Below are 24,627 nucleotides of genomic sequence, written 5' to 3' on the forward strand. Positions count from 1 at the left end.
AGCCTGGCCAATCATCATTGCGCTGGCGTTGCATTCTGATCTGTTTTGCTTAACTATTGATCCCTGAATCAATGCTCATCTACTCATTTTGCCCAGTGAGCATCTCTGTTGTATGTGACCTTCTTCAGAGTCACCATCTGACAAGTCCCAGCAAGCTCTACAGAATGGGGACATCCCCTTTGGGAGATCTTTGCAAAACCTGAAGAATACAAAATAGAGATGGAAGGAACGTTGGAGGTCCTCTACTCCAACCTCCTGTCCAAGCTGGAGACGCTGTACCATTCTGGAGAAATGGCTGTCCATTCTCTCTTTAGAAACCTCCGGTGTTGGAGCACCCACACCTTCTGGAGGCAGGCTGTTCCACTGGTTGTTTTTACGACCTTCCTGAACAGCTAATGCACAAAAGCCTGGTCCTGCCGAAGTGCATCTGTTTCAAAGAAGACAAGACAGTTTTAGGGACTGTCCATTTTAAAGATTCTGGGAAGCTTTCTAATAAAAAAAGCTTTAGAGTCTGATTCCACACTTAGAGCGCCAAGTCTGGAAAAAGATAACATTCCATTTGTAAATTCTGACAGAAAGGTGATAACTGTGCCTTGTTTTTTTCTTTCCTTAGCTGTCCCAGGGACTCCTCAGTATGTGGACGAACAGTTTCTCTCTCGCCTCTTCCTGTTCGTGGCCCTGGTCATCATGTTCTGGCTCCTGATAGCTTAACTTTGCTCCATATCTTGCGGAGCTCTGAACCGGCCACAGACTGCTGCTTGTCTCCCTCTCGGTGTCCAATTCTGCAGCTAATGATGGGTTCCTGAAAGCCACTGGTGTCTTTGTGTGAGACGGAGTCTCTCTTATTTTTCCAGAACTATGGTGTTAATATTTTGGGAAGTTCTCTGAAGCTCAGCTGTATCTCACACAGCCAGGATCTGGCTGGAACTGCAACCCTAGCTTTGAGCTCTGTATCTCAGTGCGGAGTGTTTGAATCTTGTGCCAAATATCTGGAAGAGATGCTGCTCCAAAGGGAATTGGAAATGGTGGCTGGCAACGGAGCCCCTTGCCACATGCCCCACTATCTTGTCTCGAGCAGGGAGAGGAAGGAGAGCAGTGGACTTCAGAACCCAGCTGTACATCTTGCTCAAAAGCCAACTGACTCCAGGTAATATCTTCTATAAATAAGACATCTGGCTGAAGAGGATTGTGTCCCATTCCTGCTGTTACATACCCAAGTGATAAAAGACCATCTTTGTTTTTCCAGCAATCACAAAAATGAAAGGATAAAAGACTTTTTAACCTAAAACAGTAGCATATCTAAATTTACTGGAATTGGGCGGGGGTGGGGGGGTGGGGGGGTGAGAGGGAATCTCATCTCAGGGTTTTGGAGGGGCTGCTGGCTGTCATGCAGCACACTTCCTTGCTGATAAAAGCAGTGTTTTAAAGGGTTTGTAGCAGCTATCAACTTTTAATTTAGCTAGACATAATTTCAGCTGTTCTTATTTAGATGCATCTCCTCCTCGAAATGTACATTTTTTCCATATTTGGGATCGGTTAACTGGGAGGAGTGTAGGACAGTCTCTTACAGGGGTAATTCACTGAGTATTTGAGGTCTCCCCAACTCACAGTAATGATTATTACACAAATGGGAACACACCTGTACATTTTTTACAAGAACAAGGAATTCTGCTTAAACAGTTTGCATGTGGCCAAGGGGCCATTGGTGTGTGAGCTTTTTCAAATTACCAAAGACGTGATTTTTTGAAGGGTAATCATGGGCTTTAGCTACACAGCATCTCACAGGATGGTACTGGGTGCATTTGGAAAGCTCTTTACAGAAGCGGTGCAAGAGGAATCACGCTTTAAAAATGTTGTGGGCCCACAGGATGCAAACCTCTCACTTGAATGACTGCCAATATTCTTGTAAGGGTGCCTCTCAAGGACTTATTTTGCAATTCTTTTGATCTTCTGGATGTTACCGGAGACCACTGATGTTGAGGTTTTATTTTTCTGTAAGAGTGATGTGGGGGGTGAGGTTGGCAATCTCAAGAGCAAGATGCATGTCACCACCATTTCCTTTCACCGAAGTAAGATACCAAATGTGAATTTTCTTGTGGCCCAAATTCTGTCCTGGCTCTTGGTCTTTCAGTACAGGAGGCAGACCTAGCTTGACAAAGGGATGTGCTCTCTCTTATCAGCAAAATCAGACTTGTTAACAAGACTCCATCCCTTGAATGGAGATCAGCGCCACCTACTGTCAGCAAAAAAGCGTTCAGTTGCATTTTAATACAAATAACACTTTCTCCCTTTCCTAGAAACTGGAAAAGCTGTCTTTCTAAAATCAGTCTTATCCAAATGGTCAAATGGCTGGGATAGTGTTGAAATGTCAGGCATTGACTGTTGGATTGATTGTGCTGGCCAAGGTCCACTGTCTTTGGTGGTGGGGTTATTCCCGCCTTGTCTGCCTTTGGGGGGAACAGAATTGGTGGCATCTGAAAAACTTTTTGGCTGAACTGCAGCAGCTGATTCTGGGCTTCAGAGAGCCACTGGCCCCTCCAGTCATGGTTGCTTGATAAGCAGACCCACCCCGACTTCCTCTGGTCTTCCTGCCCACACTCTTTGTATCCCTTTTTCCCTCCACACCATCTATTCAGATTCCTCCTCGTTTGTGGTTAGCAAAAGTATGGTACCACTGTGCAACACTGCCGTTCACTAATTTTCACTGTTGTGAAAGTCAGAATAAACACCTTTTTACATTATCTTACTGCTGTGTGTAGAGTTAATTTCCTGCAAATTGGAGAGGTGCTGCCACCGTGAAAGTGGAGCCTCATCCCGTGGCTTGACTCCCTGATCATCGGGTGGACGCCCGGGCTTCCCATTGCCATTCACCTCGGACCTCCAGCCGAACCTGACTTCAGCCAGGCGGCTGGAGCGCAGAACCAGGTACGCCCCCCGACTGGATCGTCCAGGTTCCGCGGCGCTGCAACGCCGTCAGAGCTGAAGCGTCCCGGTCTGTCCCCTCGCCCCTTGCTTTCCGCCAGCCAAGCAGGGCCGTCGCAGCGACCGTTGCCCGCTTCACATTGCTTCATTCTTGGGCGGCGGAGGCGAAAGAAGCCGCTTCGTCGTGGCTGGGCACGCACCTGGGTTTGCGGGCTTCGCGAAGGCGCGAGAGCTGCTCAGCAGCCCCGCTGCCTCCCTCTCTCGCAAGCTCCGGGCAGCTGCCGAGCGTGTTCCCACGACAGGGTCTCTGGCAAACGCGAGTCGCACCCGGCGTCCCGTGGCTTCGCCCGAAGAATCTCCGCCACTGGAGCGAGCCTCGGGCTGGACGCTCCCTTCGGGGAAAGCCAACCGAGGCTCGCAGAGCCCTGCAGCCGGCGGCGCCTGAACCCGCATCGTGGGAACTCAAGCCGCCCGGAGCTTCCGCGCTCGCTCGCGAATTGCCGTCGGTCGCATCGCAGCCACGTGCGGCGGGAGGGGGGGGAACGGCAGGCGCCGATTGGCTCCCCGTCTGAACGAGGGGCGGGGACAGAACGGCGCAGGAAGAAGTTGAAGCGGAGGAGGCGGGCGGCCAGGGCTCATTCCGCGGCTCCATTGGTCGGAAGCGGTGGGCGTGGAAGCGGGGCGGGACCGGCCCGAGACCAATCCTTGGCCGCGCGCGGGCAGGGGCGGGGCGCGCCCGGAGGTCCAGGTGCGGCGTCGCTCGCGGTGTCCGCTGTGCTGGCGCGCGGCGTGGGCTGGGGGGGGGGGGGGCGAGGGTCCCTCCTTGGCCCTGGCGGTGACGTCACGCGCGCGCGCGCGGGGCGGCTGAGGCGGCGCTCGGAGGCCATGGACGGCGGGGGGGCCGCGGCGGCGGGTAAGGAGGCGGCGGCGGGGGAGCCGGCTGGCGCGGCGCCAGGGCTCGGGGAGGGGGGCGCGGTTTCCCCGGCGCCGCGTCCTCCGGTGGGATCCGGGCCCCGGCTCGGGACGCCCCTGGCTGGGTGGGGGCTCTCGGCTGCAAGCCAGCCTGGCCGGCGAGGGGGGAGTGGCGCGGAGGCCGCTTCTCTCCGGCGGGGGCCTCGGAGGGCGCCTTGGGAGCCCGCCCGGGAGCCTCTCGCCGGAGGGGCGAGGCGGGGAGGATTTCCCAACGGCAAAACCAGCGGCCTCCTGCAGGCGGTGGTGGGAGCCCGGGGGGGGGGTTTGGAGGCCCGGCTGAAGGCATGCTGGCCCCGCGAAGGCTGCTTTCTCCCCCTGGGCGACCGTAAGGCCCGGCAGGGGAATCTTGCGGGTTAAAGTCCGCACGTGTTTAAAAATCGCCGCTTCCTAGCGTAGCTCAGGCGAAACGGTTGGGTTCTTAAAGAGTAGACAAAATGATCTCGCTCTTAGGTTAAAAAAAAGATTATGTGGCCTCTGTGTTGCTCGTGGTTGTTCAGAGTTCTTTGGAAAGTAGCCGAGTGTTGATTGAACCCAGGGCTTTTTTTCTCCTTGAACGCTCAGAACGGAGTTCCGGCACCTTTTGGGGATGGAACCTTGTAGGGTAGGCAAGGCGGGTTGTATGACGTGTGTGAGTTCCGGCACCTTTTTCTTTTACAAAAAAAGCACTGATTGAAACTCTGAAATATTTTCATGCTCGGTAGGTCAACGCTGCTGACATTGGATGTTTTTGCATTGACAACAGATGGAAATGTAGCCATTTTCTTCCCTTGGCTTTCAGAGTTAGATGATGCTGGGGAGGGGGGGATGTGAATGAGAGTCCAGCTAGACTTAACAACACTGAACCTAGCCTGAGAATCAAGGTTGTTGAAATCAGAGCTGATAAAGAATTGGTGGGCTGGAGAGCTGGAGAGGAAGCCCGCGCTTCACACTAATTGGGGAATGTGATTTATGACTGTTCATTGGAGGAGGGAATTGTGCTTTGATACTACGTGCCCAGGGGAGGGGAATTCAGTTTTTGGCTTTGATTATGTAAGTGCCGATATTATGCTACTGGAATAAAAGATCCTTTAAGGTAAACAATGCCTTTCTTTTGAAGAATTTCGTCTGTCAGAACCATGAGGTAGTAATTGGATTTCACCTGATCTGGGTTCTTCACCGTTGGGTGCCTCTGAACCCAGGTGATCATTTTTACAGCTGTAGAGGGTGGGCTTTTGCCTCAGATTTCTTTAGAGAATTTAGAGGCTGGAAGTCTAATTTATTCTAGCCCCTTTCTAACATCTTGGTATTTTGTTCTGTTTGAGGTTTCGTGGTCTGTGAACCCTCCAGGAATGTGACTTAGCCAGCAAAGTGGGAGTACTAACAGAATTTAGTAGTTCGACAGAAGGAGTGCAGAAGAGTAACAAACAAGGACTGCGTGTTCTACTACTGGGGGAAAGCCCTCGTCTGGATATGATTGGGAAGGGGATACCTTGGAGCCCGTTTGATTGCCCACTGTGGGTGATTAAATGACTGCTTCCTGCTGAGGAAGCAGAGGCCGCTGGAAAGACTGCAAGGGGAATATAAAATAGCCCGTTTCCAAGAAATGAGCTCACCAAAGTGAGTGAATAAAAAAGCTTAAAAGGGTTTGGGCAGGAGAGGTTCAAAAGTATGTGTTCAGCTGATTTTCAAAGCTGAGAAGGAAGCAAGAAGAAATAAATATCTGTCTCCGGGTATACCTTAAGAAACTGAAATAACAATCAGGGAACATGACACATGATCTCTAATACTTATGCCATGTTTCTTTTCCTTCCTGAGTACAGTCTGGTATGAATCTTGCCGCAAATGCAACTTTATAGTAGTTTGTGAGCAAAAATAATACCAGGATTGGAACAATGAGCCAAGATTCATTTGGCCAAATAAAAACTCTGTACAGTTAGAGAGCAAATGATAGCTGATGGAGGAAACAACTCTCCCTAAGGTACACCAAGGAAAGAAAACATTTCTGTATTGGTGGAACCTAGAATTAATTCATGCAGAAAAGTTCATATGTGAAGGACAAGCTTTGGGTCTGTAGGGAAAGAAAAACCCTGAATAACATTTGCTCTTTGCAGAGCACAGGGCAGATTATTGTGTCGAGAGAAGATTTGTGATGTTAACAATTGACTACTGGGTCCCAGTCATATCATTGACTCATGAATTCATCCATGATCATGGATTAGGGATATTGCAGATAATGTCGAAGATGTAGCAAGTCCAGCAACAATTTTTCAGGTCGGCTAATCCATGGGAACAGATGATGTTACCAGAGCAGCTGGGGAATGCCTGCTCATTTTGAGCTCCCTTCCTTGCTTTTCCTGCCATGGAATCTTACTTATTGCTCTCAATTGACCAACAAATGCTTTCTTGGAGTACTTACAATGGTGTTACAAGATGGACAAGCTCTTTGGGCAGGACATTGGCTAACGGGTTTAACTTAGGGAAGGCAGATTTTTGACTGATTTGGGGGCAGGCTTTGGGAAGTCAGCAGCTGAGTCATCTTTTCTGACTGGTTTCAGCTCCAAGATGAGCATCTCTTGGAGATGCATTCATTTGAATTCCTTCTCTTTCAACTATCAGATTTCTTTCCAGGGAAGCAAGAAGGAATATATTCTGAAAATTTACATTTGCTTCTGTGGAGTTATGTCAAAATGTATGTTCAGGTATTCATACACATTTTAAATATTTCTGTCATATCACATAGCATTAGTCTCATACTTGAGGAGGAGAGAACAGAAAGTAGAGAATGTAACTAAAGGAAGAAAGAAATATTAATAATTACAGGGAAAAGACCACCCTGTGAAGGCTACCCTTTGGGTTGGACATTGAGATTGCGCTTAATCAGCATGCCCAGTGTTCTCATGAGTGACCCACTCGTGGGATCCCACCACACCTCCCATGATCTTGATGTCTTCCTGCTTTCCTCAAATCTCCCCTACCCCTTATTCTCCTGCTCTTGGTCAAGGCAGCCATTCACCCCAACTAATCACCCCAGTGCTCACCCCCCTCCCCCAGGCTTGCATCCCCCTGAGCCTTCTCTGTGGCCCAATGACCTGAAGCTGCACCTGCCCTTGGAACTCTGGCCCAAGGAGCAAAATCCAGCTACTGAAGAAGGTTCAGTGGTTGCAACTGAGCTTTCTCACTTTGGGGTAAGGCAGTAACATGGCCGAAGCCTCCAACCGCTGCTTCGGCAAGAGCTACGAGTCCCAGCGTTCTTGTCCCAGAAGAGGCTCTATTCATATGCACCCTGAGTAAAATCTCTAGATTGATTTGTTCTGTGACCCATTGTTTTCTTGGTTATCCATGGCATTCTCAGAAGTCTTGTCCAAAGCCAAAATTCAAAATGATCTGTGGCTGTTTCTCCAGAGATCCTTTCACCTCCATGAAATCTCACAAGGAAAACCACTGGCTGCAGGATTCCGATCTTTGTAAGCGTAGATATATCCTGGGATTTTCCCCGAGGCCTTTATTGTACTAAGTACTAGACTGTGACGTATTTTTTGACTGGTGATTCCTTTGATAGGCGATCCTACCAGACGAAGCTATCTGCCATTTCAGTGTTTTCATAGTTGGCGTTAAGTATTGGTCTTCTCTTTATTTAACCTTAGTCCCCGTTTTCCACCATGCTCCTGAAGTTTGTAGTTTTATTTGCCTTTTTAGCATCACATGGATTATTAATGGTTCTTCCTCCAGTTTTAAAAGCTACTCATCTTCCAATTCAGCCTCCTTCAGTAGGTTTTCAGCATATAATATGGAAGGTAACTCACACAGTATTGTAAGACCCTTTCCTTTGTATGTCTCCCCAATCTTTACCATCTCAGGATTCCTTTCAGCATGGTGATGATGATGATGATGATGATAGAGTTGGAAGAGATCCTGGAGATTTTCTAGTCCAACCCCCTGCTCAGGCAGGAAACCCTATACCATTTCAGACAAGTGGCTGGCCAGTCTCTTCTTAAAAACTTCCACTGTTGGAGCATTCACAACTTCTGGAGGCAGATTGTTCCACTGGTTAATTGTTCTAACTGTCAGGAAATTCCTTCTCCTTGATTACTTTCCATCTGTTGCTTCTTGTTTTGCCTTTTGACCAGACATTCAATAGTATCTCTCAAAATCTGATTTATCTCTAAGACTGGCTATTGCCATCTTGAGCAATTCTGCACAGGAATTGATCTTTCACTGTGTTAGATTGATATCCTCCTTGCTATAAAGAGGAATCTCTTCCAGTGAACCCTTCTCTAATTATGGATCCAGGATGTTCTGTGTCTCAGTAAGGTTTCTGTTATACTGACTATATCTATACATGCATTTGCAACTAAGCAACCAACTTCCTAATCTGAGACTTAAAGCAGTGATATGGCATCATTATCTTGATTGCAAGCCACCAAGATGTTATTGAACCTAAATCCTGCAGAAGAAAAGCCACCTTGGGATATTCAGTTACAAATTGGAACAAAATCGGAGACCGTGCCCTCTATAGCTAGTAATTTTCTCCAATTAGTTTCTGTTGGCTGCACAAAAATAGATCACATAAAGAGAAATGAACTTGCACATTTATGAAGCCAAAGTATGCAATATTAAAAAGAGGCCTATTGTGGGAGCTTCATTCACTGAATTCAATTTGGTTTTTCGTCAGAATACTCTGTTTCACAAGGCCAGCTTTCCAGTGTTACATAACAGCAGAGCTGTAGTATCAATGATAATTGGTCTGTAGCTTAAAGGAAGCTTGCATTTCCCTTTCTGAGAAATCGTCCACTAGTATTACAACTCTAGGGAAAATCTTTAGTTGAATTAATACTTGTATAATCCAGCCCTAATGGATAATGAGCTTTTAATATTGTATTGCAGAAATTTCTTCTGAAATTGTGCACGGGCTGATTTCTCACAGCTCCCTGTGGCACAGCCAGGGCTCGTCTGATGACTGCACAGCATAAGAAAGGATTTCATGGGGCTGCCTGCCTCACGGCTCTTCCTCCCGTTCGCTTTCATGCATGGCAGGAGATGGCCTGGAGGGAGCCCAGCAGAAGGCTTTTTTCTGAACCAGCAAAACAAGCTGGCATGATGAGAAATAATTGGTAGACACGGATCAGCAGATTAATCATTTATTGGCTGCAAGCAAATGAGAGGCATCTGCAGAGAAGTCCATTTTCAAAATCTTTTTGTCCCTCACTTCAACATTCTTGACAATGTTATTGAGCTCAAATAGTGCCCTGTGTTTATTTAATTATTTATTAGATTTGTATACCGCCCTTCTCCCGAAGGACTCAGGGCGGTATACAGGGCAATTAAAATATGACATACAAAAGTTAAAAATAGATTAAATTTAGCCCCAAACAAAATAAATTAAATTATGAAATTTAAAACCCCAGTCCCTCAGTCCAGGCCGGCAAGCTCGAATAACCAGGTTTTCAGGTCACGGCGAAGAGAGCGAAGGTCGGGAGCCATCCGGAGCTCCACAGGCAGCTGATTCCAGAGGGCATGCGCGCCCACAGAGAATGCCCTCCCCCTGGGGGCCGCCAGCCAGCACTCCCTGAGGAGACCCTCTCTGTGGGAGCGCACGAGGCAATGGGAAGTTGACGCTGGCAGCAGGTGGTCCGGTAAATTGTTGCGTTTCAGGGTTTAGTGACCATGGTTTAAAAAAACATTTCCTGGTGCTTCACTGGTAACCTTGGCTGGCATCTTCAGAGGGAGGAAATCTCTTCTCTAGACCACGGTCTTTAATACTCTGAAGTCCAACATTGCCCAACAGCTACTAGTCATGAAAACCACCATGGGTATAGTGTCCATAAAAACTGAGTAGGCTAAGAATGCAGCCAGTGCAGGAAAGTGACACTTTGGGAATCACAACTTTGATATCAGCAGTTTTATCAGCAATAATTTTCTTTTGGCAGTCTTGTGTTCTGTAGGGAGCTTTTAGTTCCAGCTGCTAACCATGGGCTAAAGTAGTTCAAGACTCTGGCCAAAGGTGATTTCCCCCACCCCCACGCTCTTAAGAGTATGTATGTATGTATGTATGTATGTATGTATGTATGTATGTATGTATTTATTTATTTATTTATTTATTTATTTTGATTTATATACCGCTCCTGATTAAGGAGGGAGCGAGTGACCCTAAACAGGGCGGCCGGGCGATTATCTGCAGAAGCGATGAGGGCAACGAAGTAGTTAGACTTCGCTGCCTCCATCGTGGCGAGATAAGACCTCGTTGAGGTTCTTAACCACAATCGATCGGATTCGGACCAGCTGGATCTCCAAGAGCTCTCCAGACCCTGTCTCCGGCGCTTCATCTCCACAGAAAACCATGGAGCCCAACAGGATCTGTGCCGGTTCAGGGGTTGGAAGGGTACAACACGGTTGAGCGCCTCGGTGGCCGCCCTTTCCCAGGCATCCACCAAGGTTTCAGCCGGGCGGTGAGTGAGGGAGATAGGTATAGACCCAAGCGCCGTCTGGAACCGTTCCACTGTTCCTCAGATAGTCGGGTGTGAGTCTCTCTTTTTGAGGTTTGGTTCGGGGGCGCAGTTGGGCTTGCTGCTGGTGTACATTTCGCCTAGTCACACAGCGGCAGCCCTGCCCGTGCTACTCGATGTCCTCTCCGGTTTGGTGATTGAGTTCCCCAAACTTTTAGTTTTGGGTGACTTCAATCTACCATCCCTGGGAGGGTCATCTGAGTTAGCTCGGGAGTTCATAGCTTCCATGACGGCCATGGACCTGACGCAGGTAATTTCTGAACCAACTCATGAGGGAGGCCACACCCTTGACTTGGTTTTTTTATCTGGACGGTGGTTGGATGATCTTGGTGGGGGCTCTCCATTTATTATGCCCCTGTCATGGACCGATCATCACCTCCTGCGGCTGGTCTTCCGTCTTGCCACCCCCCACTGTGGGGATGCGGAACCAACTAGATGGTACCGCCCCAGACGCTTAATGGACCCTCTCGGGTTCCAGGCAGCGCTGGGATCCCCACCTGCCTCCGTCGCTCACAGCTCGGCAGATGCCTTAGTGGAAGCCTGGGAAAGGGCAGCCACTGAGGCACTGGACCGAGTTGTACCCCTGCGGCCCCTGACCCGGTGCAGATCCCATCGAGCTCCATGGTTCTCCGCGGAGCTCCGGGAGATGAAGCGTCGGAAACGGGGCCTAGAGAGCTGCTGGAGGTCCAGCCGATCCGAATCCGACCGATTGCGGTTAAGAACCTATATTAGGTCTTATCTCGCAGCAATGAGGGCAGCGAGGTGCAATTACTTCTCTGCCCTCATCGCGTCCGCAGATAATCGCCCGGCCGCCCTGTTTAGGGTGACTCGCTCCCTCCTTAATCAGGAGGTGAGGGAGGATCCCTTGCAGGGTCGTGCCGAGGAGTTTGGTCAACATCTGTCAGATAAAATCGCTCGGATTCGGACCGGTTTGGACTCCAGCTGGGCAGAGTCTGACGATCAGGACACGGGCGGTCTTGTCAATGTTATCTGGGAGGAGTTTGATTCTGTGACCCCTGATGAAGTGGACAGGATTATGGGGAGGTTGAGCTCCACCACATGTTTATTGGATCCGTGCCCTTCCTGGCTGGTTTATGCAGCCAGGGAGAGGACACGAGGCTGGTTCCAGGCGGTGATATCTGCTTCCTTGAGTGAGGGTAATTTCCCCACCGTCTTGAAGGAGGCGGTGGTGAGACCTCTCCTCAAGAAGCCTGCCTTGGACCTAGCTGTTTTGAACAACTTTTGTCCAGTCTCCAACCTTCGCTTTCTTGCGAAGGTTGTTGAGAGTGTGGTGGCGCATCAGCTCCCTCTGGTCCTGGATGAAGCGGATTATCTGGACCCTTACCAATCGGGTTTCAGGCCTGGGTACAGCACGGAGACGGCATTGGTCGCTCTGGTGAATGATCTCTGGAGGGCCCGGGATAGGGGATATTCCTCTGTCCTGGTCCTATTAGACCTCTCGGCGGCTTTCGATACCATCGACCATGGTATCCTGCTGCGGCATCTCAGGGGATTGGGAGTGGGAGGCACAGTTCTTTGGTGGTTCTCCTCCTATCTCCTGGGACGTTCGCAGTCGGTGTTGGCAGGGGGGCAGAGATCGGCCCCTAGGTCTCTCGTTTGTGGAGTTCCTCAGGGTTCGGTTCTCTCGCCTCTCCTGTTCAACATCTACATGAAACCGCTGGGTGAGATCATTCGTGGTTTTGGAGTTGGGTATCATCAATATGCTGATGATACCCAACTTTTCATTTCGACCCCAAACCACCCCAGTGATGCCCTCGCTGTGATGTCCCGTTGCCTGGAGGCGGTTCGGGTCTGGATGGGGAGGAACAGACTTCAACTCAACCCTGACAAGACTGAGTGGCTGTACATTCCGGCATCCTGGGACATTCAAAATGTTCCATCTCTTTCTATGGGGGGTGAGTCTTTACCCCCCGTAGATAGGGCTCGCAACTTGGGAGTCCTCCTTGATGCACGGCTCACCTTAGAAGATCATGTAGTAGCCGTGACCAGGGGGGCTTTCGCACAGGTTCGCCTGGTGCGGCAGTTGCAGCCCTATCTAGACCGGGATGCCCTGTGTACGGTCACTCATGCGCTCGTGACCTCTCGTCTTGACTATTGCAATGCTCTCTACATGGGGCTTCCCTTGAAGACCACTCGGAGGCTCCAACTGGTACAGAATGCGGCCGCGAGAGTTGTCTTGGGAGTTTCCCGGTACTCCCATGTTACACCTTTGCTCCGTGAGCTGCATTGGTTACCAGTTGTCTTCCGGGTGAGGTTCAAGGTCTTAGTGATGGTTTTTAAGTCCTTACATGGCATGGGTCCGGAATACCTCGGGGACCACCTGCTGCCGGCGTCAACTCCCCTCCGCCCCGTGCGTTCCCACAGAGAGGGCCTCCTCAGGGTGCCTCCAGTCAGAGAATGTCGGCTGGTGGCCCCCAGGGGGAGGGCCTTCTCTGTGGGCGCTCCGGCTTTGTGGAACCAGCTGCCGGTTGAGCTCCGGATGGCACCGGATCTCCGCTCCTTCCGTCGCGGGTTAAAGACCCATTTATTTGAACAAGCTGGCCTGGCCTGATGGGGAATCACTTAGGGTTTTAATATTTATATATATTTTTATTGTTTTTATTGTGGGCAATAATTTAATTCTTTTTTTAATTTTTGTATTTTTGTAGTTTTAAGATATGCCCTGTTCACCGCCCTGAGTCCTTCGGGAGAAGGGCGGTATAAAAATTTAATAAATAATAATAATAATAATGATCGGTCCATGACAGGGGGACAATAGTTGGCGACCCCCCTCCCAGATCATCAAACCACTGCCGAGTGTGTGACCCCCTCCATGAGTCGGACCCTGAATTATTTGGTTCAGGTCCATGGCCGTCATGGAGGCCATGAACTCCCGAGCCAACTCTGACGACCCCCCCAGGGAAGGCAGGTTAAAGTCCCCCAGAACTATAAGTCTGGGAAACTCAACCGCCAACCCTGAGTGGGCGTCAAGAAGCTCGGGCAGGGCCGTTGCCACGCAGCTGGGCGCCTGGTACATTAGCAACAGGCCCAACTGAGCCCCAGGGCTGCACCTCAGGAAGAGTGACTCACACCCGACTATCTGAACGACGGCCTCCCGTGGACATAAGGTCTCCCGTATAACCACCGCCACCCCACCGCCCCTGCCCTGAGCCCGAGGCCGGTGAAGCACACGGAAACCTGGAGGGCAAAGTTCAGTCAGAGGGACACCTCCCTCTGCACCCAACCAGGTTTCCGTAATGCATGCCAGGTCCGTGCATTCCTCCTCGATCAGATCCCGAACGAAGGGAGCCTTATTCACAACGGACCTGGCGTTAAAGTACACCAGCCTGAGCTCAGGGGCCTGATCCCCCTCACTCCCGGATAAACGGGTCTTGACTGGAGGGTTGGAGCGCGCCACCGCTTGGAGACAGCGGGGGCGTACTCCCACATGTTGATGTGGCCCTCCGTGTAATCGCCTGCTGCCGTTCCCAATTGTCGGGATTTGAAACCCCACCCCGCTGCTAGGAAAAGAGTAGAGTTGACCAGGCACAAAAGTCTATGGGGATTTCAACTGAAGGGATTGCCAGTAGGTTGTGTGGGGAGAGACAATCCAAGTCATTGTCATGAGTGAAGCTTCTTGGCTATTTGCTGCTTCTGAAGAACCTGTGAAGCACCTCATTCATGGAGAAAGTCTTTTTTAGCTGCCCGATTGTTTAAGTAACTGTTTTACATCTCTTCATTGGGTTGCCTTGTGATGCAGCAGTGGTAGGGATAGGCTTTGGCCAAGTTCCTCAAATTCAAGGATTAGCCTATAATTTAGCCTATGCAGTTGTGCTCCTTGGAGACCCGGTTGTGGTGAATATTAGTTGTTAGAAATGGACTTCTTGCCCTCATCTCCTGCTTTTGGTCTTCCTAGACCTAGAAGCATCTGGCTGATTGTATAGGAAAGAGGTTGTAGAAGAGCCCCACATACAGTATTGGGGTTTTTCCTAAAGCCGGAATTTCTTGATATCCTGTTCCCATATATCTGCCAGTGAAAGAGCCTCTGCTAAAGTGTCCATTTTTTGTGTTCCATGAAGGTGAAGAAGACTGGAAGTGCCTGGGATGCGGCAATAGCATTGCAACTGGTCAACGCCTCTTCAAGACTCTTAATGAAACTTGGCACATTTCCTGTTTCCGGTAGGTCAAAGGGATCCCGTTGTCCCTTCTGGGTAGCCCAAGGCTGGAAATCTTGTACTGGACTATAGAAATTCAGAACATGCAGCTCATTAGATATGTTACAGCATCTGTCAATGTCTGTCTATCTGCCCATCTCATGTTACGTGACTCATGTGACAGACCTTAAAAGACTATTTTAAAAACTTATAAAAAGCACAAAAATTAATAATATCATGGAAGGGCTAATAGGGGGGTCAAATTATAAAAAGGGAGCCAGCTCATCAGGTTATCATTCCTCGAGACCCTCCCTCCCAGTATAGTCTGGGCTCCTCCCCCAGTAAAACAAGACCTCAGCTGAAAGAGGGAGATATCTGGTACATCTGAAGTTACGTCATCTTCGTAAATCCGGATAGTTTGCATAGTTTCATACTTGGCTATTTATGTCATGGGTTAATTTAAAACTTTTTTCAGTGGGGCACATGATGTAAAAATGCCAATTGCATAATTACAAATAGAGGCAAAGTCAATTATGTAATTATGGTATGCTGATGGTGTAAATGTCATTGTCCAGACAGCTTTGGAGACAAAAGAGCTATTGTTTGGTGGCGAAGCCTAGAGCAAATTATGTCTGTGGCTTCTGAAGTCTGGAGAATGGATTTTTATTATCTCCCTTTTTTTTCTCCGGGAAAAATGAAAGATAATCTAGACATTTATGGAGATTTTGGTTTTACTTTTCTGTTCCTTGTCCTTGCTCTGTGTTATTGTAGTTTATTCAATATATCTGAATTGCACTAATTCAGTACCGGTTCTGTTTGGAGAAAATTTAGTGCTTGCTGTTTTGATAAGTTTTCATTGCAAAGTGGGGGAAAAAATCACAGGATTTATTATTTATTTATCACTAAAGTCGACTGACCTTAAGCTGTGATGGTCTGGTCCCATCTTGAGTCCTATGTTTTTTTTTCTGGGTACCAATGTGTAAGAAGAATTCAGACCAACTGGCTTGAGTTTAGACAAGGGAAATAAGAACAATGGGGAAATAGAAGTGAAGCCTGGTAAAGAAAGATTGACAGAATAGATATATAGGCATGTCTGGTCTTGAAGAAAGACAGCTGGGTGGCGCTTGGTAAGGCTCAGGTATCTGAAGGTCAGGCCCTCTTCCCTGTCAAGCAAAGCTCCAGGATCTGGAAAACATTTTGAAGTTAGATGCAAAGCACAGCCTGATTAAATACCAAGAAAAAAAATCCCCATGCAACTAAGTCCTAGAGCAGGGGTAGGCAACCTCGGCTCTTTTACGACTCGTGGACTTCAACTCCCAGAATTCCTGAGCCAGCCAAGCTGGCTCAGGAATTCTGGGAGTTGAAGTCCACGAGTCGTAAAAGAGCCGAGGTTGCCTACCCCTGTCCTAGAGCCTCTGAGGCAGAGAGTTGCTGAGCTCCCTTCTCTGGGTGCTTTTGAGCAGAAGGCAGCGGGTGTTGCCAGGATGCCTGCCTGCATCTGGGCCGTGCCCTGAGGTGGCCTCTTCTGAGTCTGAATTGCAAAGCAGGACAAATGGGCAGAGAAGGGCCTGGCCGAGTCAGTCGAGCAAGCAATGGCCATGTTGTAGCCTTCCTCTCTGATGCTCACTGGACGCTGCCTTCAGGGCTTCTGCTTGGCCCAGCTGGGTTCCCCCGTTGGTGCCCAAAGCGATGGCTCTGAAAGCCATTTTGGCCTTCAAGGGTTTGGAAGCGGTAGAAATGAGAGTATCCGCAGGGCGCAGTCCCCCCAAACCTAAGATGGCAGCCACAAATGATCTTTGCTCCTGTGTTTCGTGCTGTAGCTATAAAGGGACAATTCAAAGGGCACTAGTAGTGACCTTGCTAGAGATTTACTCTTCGACCTGCACACGAGAGCTTGGAAGGAATTCCCAGGTGAATGGTTGGGATGCTTTGGGGAACTCTTTTGCTGCTCTGGGGAAGGGCTATCCCTGACAGAGGCTTTTTTTTCATCGGGAAATGGCTTCTTCCTGATACTCAGATCCGGTTATGTTTTTCTGGTTTTGTCCGTTGCTGTTTTAAGTAGATCCGGTTATGTTTTGCTGGTTTTGTCCGTTGCTGTTTTAAGTAGGATGTGTGTCGCCTCTAACATCTGGTGGATTAAAAGGCAGGAGGAGGAAGAAGGAGGTGACCCGGGGGCAGTGCAGGGGGCCAGAACTATTCAGGGGAGCCCCCCCCGGGTGACTTTGGGCCGGTCATCCTCAGCCCTGCCTAACTGACAGCACCGTGGGGAAGATTGGAGGAGGGAGCTCTAGGCAAGCTTCCCAGCACTCCAGGCAGCTGAGGTGGAGGGTGGCCTGTTTGCCAGGAGCTGATCTGTTTGGCTTGTCAGAGGAGCTGGAAGCGGCTTCATCTTCCCGGGTGTAAGGCGGCTCTGCCCTCTCGCTTGGAGGGAGGGAGGGAGGTTGAGTCCTGCACTGCCTGTGCTCCTTTGTGAAAATGGCTTGCGTTTTACTCTGCCAGCCGTTTACAGGTAGTCCTCGACTTACAATAGTTCATTTAGTGACTATTTGGAATGACAATGACACTGGGAAAAGTGACTTATGACCATTTCCCCCACTTACAACCGTTGCAGCATCCCCAGGGCCGTGGGGTTTACATTTGGATGCCTGGCAACTGGTTCACATGACGGTTGCAGGACAGGCAAAGTCAGTGGGGAAGCCAGATTCACTTAACAACTGTGGCAAGAAAGGTTGCTGAATGGAGCAAAGCTCACAACATATTTTTCACTTAAACAACATAAATTCTGGGTTCAATTGTGGTCGTAAGTCGAGGACTACCTGTATTGTGGAGGGACAGTATCCAGCCTCAGCTGAATTTAAAAAAAAAGAAAGAAACCTTGCACCCAAGGCTGGGGCCCTGCAGTTGGACCCCCCCAGTACTTGCTTTCTGGCCAGCTATCCGAGCCAGGACCACAACATTTCACATTTGCGGTTGAACCGATGTGTCACTCTACCTGCATTTTTCTTCCACAAGAAGCCCTCCTTTAAAAAAAACCAAACAGAAACCCAAAGCCCCCGGTTGCTTCTGTGCCAATTTTTTAGGAGGCCACTGTGGGTGGAGAACCTCTGGCTGCCGGTTCCAGCCATGTGAAGGCTGCTGACAGGCGTCCTGCGGATTAGCCGACTTCCTGGCCTGCTGGGTGACTGGCCATCCTCCAGGCAGGCTCTTTGCTCAGCCCGAGGCAGCACTCAGCCCTTGGACGGAATCTCCTGGCTTCTCCTTTTGGCCAGATTTTTCTCACTCTTGACACCCCTGAGGTTGAAACCCAGCACAGCCATTGTGTGAGGCCATTGCTGGGATCCTTCTGCTGCTCCTGTGAAGCTCTGAAGCTCCGTAACCTCGTGATTTGTCCACAGCAGGCAGTCCTGAGCCCTCCTTACGTTAAGTCTTGGGTGGAGGTTCACCATTACTCCACACCGGATGGGGCTGGCTGGAACAGGATCTGGCCTGGAGCCAGTAGCAGGACGGTTGCCAATTGACTGAGAGCTGGTGGAGGGCCATCAACACAGCCTGGGGTTGAAACGAGCAATAGCAGTAACAATTAGACATATATACCTCTTCACAGTGTTTTACAGCCCTCTCTAAGCGGTTTGCAGAGTCAGCCTCTTGCCCCAACCATCTGGGTCCTCATTTTACCCACCTCGGGACGGAAGGCAGAGTCAACCTTGAGCCGGTGAGAATCAAACTGCAGGCAGCGGGCAGTCAGCAGAAGTAGCCTGCATTCTAACCACTGTGCCACCAGAGATCTGTATGACGTGGTGACCGTCCCTAGCCTGATCCGAAGCGAGGTTCGTTCTCTCCACTCAGAGGGAGGAAAGAGGCACTTTAGAAGCATCATTTTGCTCTTGGGCAATGTAAGTGGGTTACAAACATGCCAAGGGACCAGTAATGCCCCAGGATTTGTTCTTCTGGGTGGGCTGCCCTCTGCTTGCCTCCCGTCACTCTGCGGGCACTCGCTGCGCCCTGATGAAGGATGTGCCCGGCAGAGCCCCTGGGCTTGGCTCTGCCCTTCACTTTTGCCTTCAAGCCTTCCCCTCCCCCGGGAAAAATGTTAGGACCCTATTTCTGTCTTTCAGGCCACTAAGCAGATGTGAAGAACATGGGAGCATAATCTCACACTGACAGGAGGGAAGTTCAGAGAGAATGTGAGAAAGTCTGACTTCACACGTGGAGGAGCGGAAGCTTGGAAACAGCTTCCAGCGGAAGATCTGGTTCAGTCATCAGCATTTGAGTTTAGAAGTGCTTGGGATAAACATGTGTCCATCATTTGACAAAAACTAAAAATGAAAAATTAATAACATGTAAAAATAATTAAAAATGTAAACAAACTCTAAGGGCAGATTTGGTGGACCGCTAGATCATCTTCTGCCGTCAGCTTTCTATGTCTGGCTTTAAACTGAAACTTGTCCCTTAAAAATTGGAAGTGCTTCCTAGAGACATCTCTATTCTTCTAGCGGAAAGTGAGGCAGAAGTGTTTGCGACACGTGATGGGGGAGAGAGTTTGTTTGTGGTCCGACTCCTGAGTGTCACTGTCTGGGATCTGGACCTGGGCCTGGACATAAGCTGGACCTCCACCTCTCTTGAGCCCCCTCGATGGCTTCCTTCCCTCTCTGTCCTCCCCCACGGCTGCTGCAGGCAGCAGGCTCCCTCCCAGGCGGGCGGCCCCTTCTCAGCAGTTAATGTGTCACCAGAGGCCTGCCAGGAATGTGGCTCAGGTCTCCGTGTCAGGCTTTCTTCGGGACCAGCCCTCTCCCAGGAGTGGCGCAACCTGCTTAATCTCAGTGACAGTCCCCGAAGAGGCACGTCGCCTTCCTCCCCCCTCCTTGGCCGAGCCCCGAGGGCAGGAAGGGCACGAAAAGGAAGACGCCTAGCTCCTGGTCTCTGCTGCCAAGCCCAGCCAAGCTCCAGGTTGGTTCTGTCTTGGGAGGATGTCATGATGCATGAAATCGGGTGCTTCTGAAGTGGCTGGGGAATTCTGGGAGTTGAAGTCCACAAGTCTTAAAATGCCGAGTTTGGAGACCCCGGCCTAGCACAAAGGTGTGCAACCCTTTTTGTGCCGAGCAGGGCCCTGAAGCTGCCTTGCAAATACCAAATTGGATTTCATTGCACTAAATTGTGTTTAAATGATTTGTTGTTGTTAGTTGCAGTCGTGTCCGACCCATTGCAACCCCATGGACAACGTTCCTCCAGGCCTTCCTGTCCTCTTACATCTTCTGGAGTCCATTTAGGCTCACGCTTGCTGCTTCAGTGACTCCATCCAGCCACCTCATTCTCTGCCATTCCCTTCTTCTCTTGCCCTCAACCTTTCCCAGCATTAGGCTCTTCTCCAGTGAGTCCTTCCTTCTCATTAGGTGGCCAAAGGATTTGAGTTTCCACTTCAGGATCTGGCCTTCTAAAGAGCAGTCAGAGTTGATCTCCTCTAGGACTGACCGGTTTGATCGCCTTGCAGTCCAAGGGACTCGCAAGAGTCTTCTCCAGCATTTAAATGATTATGCCCTACTATTTTTCCTCTTCCACTTCATAAGTGCTCACGTTGAATTCCTTTTGTATTCAAGTTCAGAGTCCAGCCCTTGCCAGGCTGGGTGGTCTCCAAATACATGGGCTTCTAGAATTCTCTGGAATGGCCAACCTGGCTGCTGGTTCTGAGAGCTGAAGTCTACATATCTGGTTGCACTGCTTGGAGAAGGGACCCAGTTCCCCCAGAGATGGTGGTATCCGAGAGAAGCAGTTGGTGGTATCCGAGAGAAGCAGTCTTTTCTGCTGTCCAGAAGTCTTTGGAAGAGACCCTTTGTGGTCCTTTGTAATAGGGAGGTTGCCTTTAAAAGGAGAATAGCATGGCATAGCCTTATCTTCCATTATGGATGGATGTCTTCTGAAGGGGTTGGTAGATATGTTTGTAAATACGTTAAATGCTCAACCACAGTTGTCCTGGAATCGAAGTGCACACCCCTGGAAGGGATCCACCTTGCGGAAGGCTGATTCAAACGTTCCATTGAAAAATTTGTGATTAGGCAAATGTCGACAGAGATTCTCAATCCTCCAGGTCCCGGTTGTTCCAAAAATGGTGTTCAAAAGGCAATTGGACTTTCTTGTTTTTGGTTTTGGTTTCTTGAAAATGTTTCGCATCTCATCCAAGGAGCTTCAGGCCAGCACTGAAGAAGCTTCTTGGATGAAAACCGAAACATTTTTACGGAAAAAAACAAGGAAGTCCAGTTCTCATCCCAGAAGCCTTTTGAACGGCACCTTTGGGATTGTGATTAGGCAGCCCCTCTGCCTGCCTGCCTGCCTGTCTCTGTCTATCTCACATTTCTACACTGTCGGCTTACCTAAGTGACTCTGGTCAGTTTACAACAGCAATAGCTCCTCTTGGTGGAGGAGCTTAAGAGAGCCAAATGGCTCAAACGTGAAGTATACTAAATCAGAGTCACTTTGTGACCAATTTAATAAATGCAGGTGTGTGAATCTCTCTTCTGGGCGGCATTTTATCAGGACTGCCGTATTCGTGGCTGAGCAGTGAAATTTTTCCCTTCAGTGCTGCAAAATATCTTCTGCTGGAAAGGATAACTTTTGTTGATTCCTTGCCAGACTCTAATTCAGAAGCAGACCTGGGTTTCACGAGAGGTTTCCTGTGTAAAAGAATATCCTAAATGCTTTGTTTGGCTTTAAAGGAGTGTCCGGATGGAATGCCTTAAGAGCGTTGGGCTTGGTGGGGCCCTTTGTACTTTTATGCTTCAAAGTTCCTTAATAATCTGGTGGAAAAGGCAAGGCAGCTCCGGAGGGGAGGGCTGAGAGCCGGTGCTTTATGGCATGAGGGAGGAATCCAGTTTGCCTGACTGATGTGTCCCACTGAGGAGGGCTGGCAGAGATTTAAAAAATCCCTCGTTGTTGGGGATGGGGGTTGGCTGAAAAGTTTTACCCTCCCCTTTATGTGTAGCCCTGCCCTGAAAATCCCTTGAAGACAAAAATAGGGTTTAAAAATAATGTTTCTATTGATATGAATGTAGCTTTTCTGACACTGAAAAAAAATAATGAAATTAATTAAATCCATAACACCACTTCCTCAGGGTGATTGACAGCAGAATCAGCCCTTTTTGTCCCCGCCCTCGGGGCAACAGCCAATGTGACAAAAGATAAACAAAACCAAACTTTTTTTAAAAAAAATGTAAGAACTCATTTTAATGTACCGGTAGGTGGTATTTATGTCCTCCAGCATTCTGTGTTGGAGAACGTAAATACCAAACTGTTCAGGTCATGGAGATATAGCAGTTTTAAAAGGGGATTCCAAAAGAAAATACAGTATTCCAGAGGGTCCATACAGTTGCAATAAAAGGTTCCAAAGTTTAGTCAAAATTGTATAAAAAACCGCTGAAGAGAAATTGACTCATGCACAATGTGAGATATGCATAACAGGCTAAACGCATACAGCTACTAATTTGCACAGAAAAATAGAAAAATTATGCACCCAAAGTTCTCCTGATCATCTTAAGTTAAAGTGTTGTTTTAGGAAAGATGGACAGAAATGTATGCTTTGAAATGATTAGCAGAAGTTGACATGTCTGAAAACCTGTGGGTGGAAATTACAACTGTTTGAAAACAGGCATTATATTGCGTCTCTGCGTCGTCCCTGTTAGCCGTCTGGCCACATTTTGAAATATCTGAATTTTGTGAAGCATCTGCAAAGGTCGCCTTTCCTAGAATGTCTTGCAGAAGTTAGTCTAAAGAGCACCAGTTGATGTGCCACTGCTTTGCGGCTCTTTTCTTCGAGAAATAGGCAGGGCTGTTGTAGTAGTCTCAACGGGTGAAAAGGCAAGGTGGCTGGCGTAGCTGTGCTTCCTAGAAGCAGTATAAGCCCACCCAGAATCGGAGCACCCATCCTCCTCCAAATCACCATCTTCACAATGAGCACTTTTGCTGGGATTGGATTCAGTTCTAATTTCTTACCTCCCATCAACCTCTCTTGGGACATGAAACTCTTCAGATTCTTAAAAATGCTTCAGAGGGGGCAGGGACCCTCAAATAGCCCCTGCCGCGCAACTCTGTAAAGTTGTTTCATCTTTTTCCTCAGAACATGTGGCTGTGCAGCTACTACACAATATTGGGAAAATGCTACAGTGTTCCCACACACACTGAAACTCCTTTTTGAATTGGAAGCACAGCCCTTCTGCTGTAGGTGTTGAAGATTACTTGAGGGGTAATAACATGGAAAATAAGTTAGTGTCGTTGGCATCTTGATAACACCAAGATGATCTCACTCGGCAGTTTCATATCGGTGACAAAGTGGAACCCAGAGGGACTTCATGTAAATTTTGAGGACTGACTGTGTCACCAAGCACCCATTGAGTTCTACCCGTAGGATAGGAATGGAACAGGGCAGAACTTCAGTTCCCCAATCCCTTAGTCCTCAAATCTAGAAGACACCTTCCAAGTCCAGAAGATACTATCTGGTATCAAAAGTTCTCAAGAGATGCAGAAAAACTCAACAATGATACTCTCTGGACTAGTCAAGGTTATCTGTCAGGCTGACCAAGGCTGTTTCAACCCCATAGCTGATTTTGGAGGCTGCTTAAAATGCATCTAGGTAAGCTGGTCTTCCAAAACACTTGAAGCTGTTTGCTACCACCTTCTCCGTCATCTCTCCCAACCAAGGGAAGTTGAAGACTGGCCTATAATTTTTCCTCATTGAGGAAACCAAGGTAGGTTTCTTAAAAAGAGACCCAAATGTTGCCAGCCGCCCTGCTGTTCCCCGGTGAGGCTTTGTGGAGCTCAGCAAGACCAGTTTCCATAGCAAGCTTGCACAATGAAAACAGTTGTGCTGGGCAACTGTCCAAAGAGCGGAATCAATACCAAAAGGACAATAGTCTTGCTGCAGCTCTTAAGCTCAGGAGTAGCAAATAACACCCAGTTGGTCAACACACCATTTCATATCTACTTCGTCTCTCCCCGCCATTGGAGGGTTCCTGCCAAAGCATACATTCCTCTAATTCTTCCTCTAATGGAAGCCGAAGCTTCCATTTCCTTTTAGAATACTACAAAATGTACCTTTGCATTCTTACTGGGAGGAGGGGTGGCTTGCCTGACGATGAATTTCTGCACTTTGAAGACTTAGATGTATTTTAAAGCAAGGGTGGCTCTTCTTCTTTTTTTACTGCTTGTGCCCAATATTTATCTGATGTTTTTAAATTACTCCCGTGCAAGGAGAATGGCAAAGCTCCTTTTCAAATTGAAGATTAACAGTCACCATCTTGCTTTCATGGTTGGGTCGGTCCATAAATCTTTAACGTGGCATTCTTGACCTCAGAATTCTTCATCATTCAGTAATGTAGAAACAGGGACAGGAAAGAACTGGAAATGCCAAAATTTGAGCAGATGTTTCGACTGTAAGGTTCGCAGTTGAAAATCTGCCTGAGAGTGGAAACAGTAGACTGGATGTTGTATAGCTGGTGGTAGGTGGTGTGTGTGTGCCAGATTCCTTGGCGAAAATGATGGGTTGCCACTGCAAGAACTTGAAGGCCATTCTACTATTCCTCCTGCCCTAAGGGATCTGCTGGCAGTCCTCTTTGCAGACAGTCCTTAACTTACAAGCACAATGGAGCCCAAAATTTCCCTTGCTAAGCAAAGCTATTGTTAAGTGAGTTTTGCCCCATTTTATGATCCTTTTTTGCCACAGTTGTGAAGTTGCCATTCAAATTGTTAAGTGAATCCAGCTTCCCTCGTTGCTTTTACTCGTTAGAAGCCAGCTGGGAAGGTCACCAGTGGAGATCACCTGATCCCAGAACAGTCTGACCGTTATAAATATGTGACAGTTGTGAAGTCCCTGAGTTTCGATCACATAACCTTGGGGATGCCGCAGTGGTCATAAATGTGAAAACTGGCCATAAATCCACTTTTTTCAGAGCTGCTGTAACTTCAGATGGTCACTAAACAGTTGTAAGCTGAGGACTACCCGGATTTACTTTCTCGGTTGTGTGTTGCCTTTTATAATAATAATAATAAGTTGGAAGGGACCTTGGAGGTCATCTAGTCCAACCCCCTGCTCAGGCAGGAAACCCTATACCATT

General features: G+C 48.6%; 2 protein-coding genes across 5 annotated transcripts in view; both read left to right on the forward strand.

Moving 5' to 3' along the window:
- RNF185 (ring finger protein 185) overlaps positions 1–2,741 on the forward strand; it is a 17,742-nt gene extending 15,001 nt beyond the window's left edge. For 3 of the 4 annotated variants that reach the window (XM_083373699.1, XM_083373701.1, XM_083373700.1), the window contains exon 6: positions 855–2,741. In XM_083373699.1, coding sequence (XP_083229825.1) covers positions 855–1,151 — 297 coding nt within the window. In that variant the 3' untranslated portion in view covers positions 1,152–2,741. Of the gene's footprint in view, positions 1–613 lie in introns of all 4 variants that reach the window. The other variant, XM_083373702.1, reaches the window with a different exon arrangement.
- A 956-nt stretch (positions 2,742–3,697) lies between these two features.
- Positions 3,698–24,627, forward strand: part of LIMK2 (LIM domain kinase 2) — a 55,725-nt gene continuing 34,795 nt past the window's right edge. The window contains exons 1-2 of the mRNA XM_083373703.1: positions 3,698–3,835; positions 14,456–14,555. Of these exons, the coding sequence (XP_083229829.1) occupies positions 3,808–3,835; positions 14,456–14,555 (128 nt within the window). The 5' untranslated portion in view covers positions 3,698–3,807. The remainder of the gene's footprint in view (positions 3,836–14,455; positions 14,556–24,627) is intronic.

This window comes from Vipera ursinii, assembly GCF_947247035.1.
Source record: "Vipera ursinii genome assembly, chromosome: 14".
Taxonomy (NCBI): Eukaryota; Metazoa; Chordata; class Lepidosauria; order Squamata; family Viperidae; genus Vipera; species Vipera ursinii.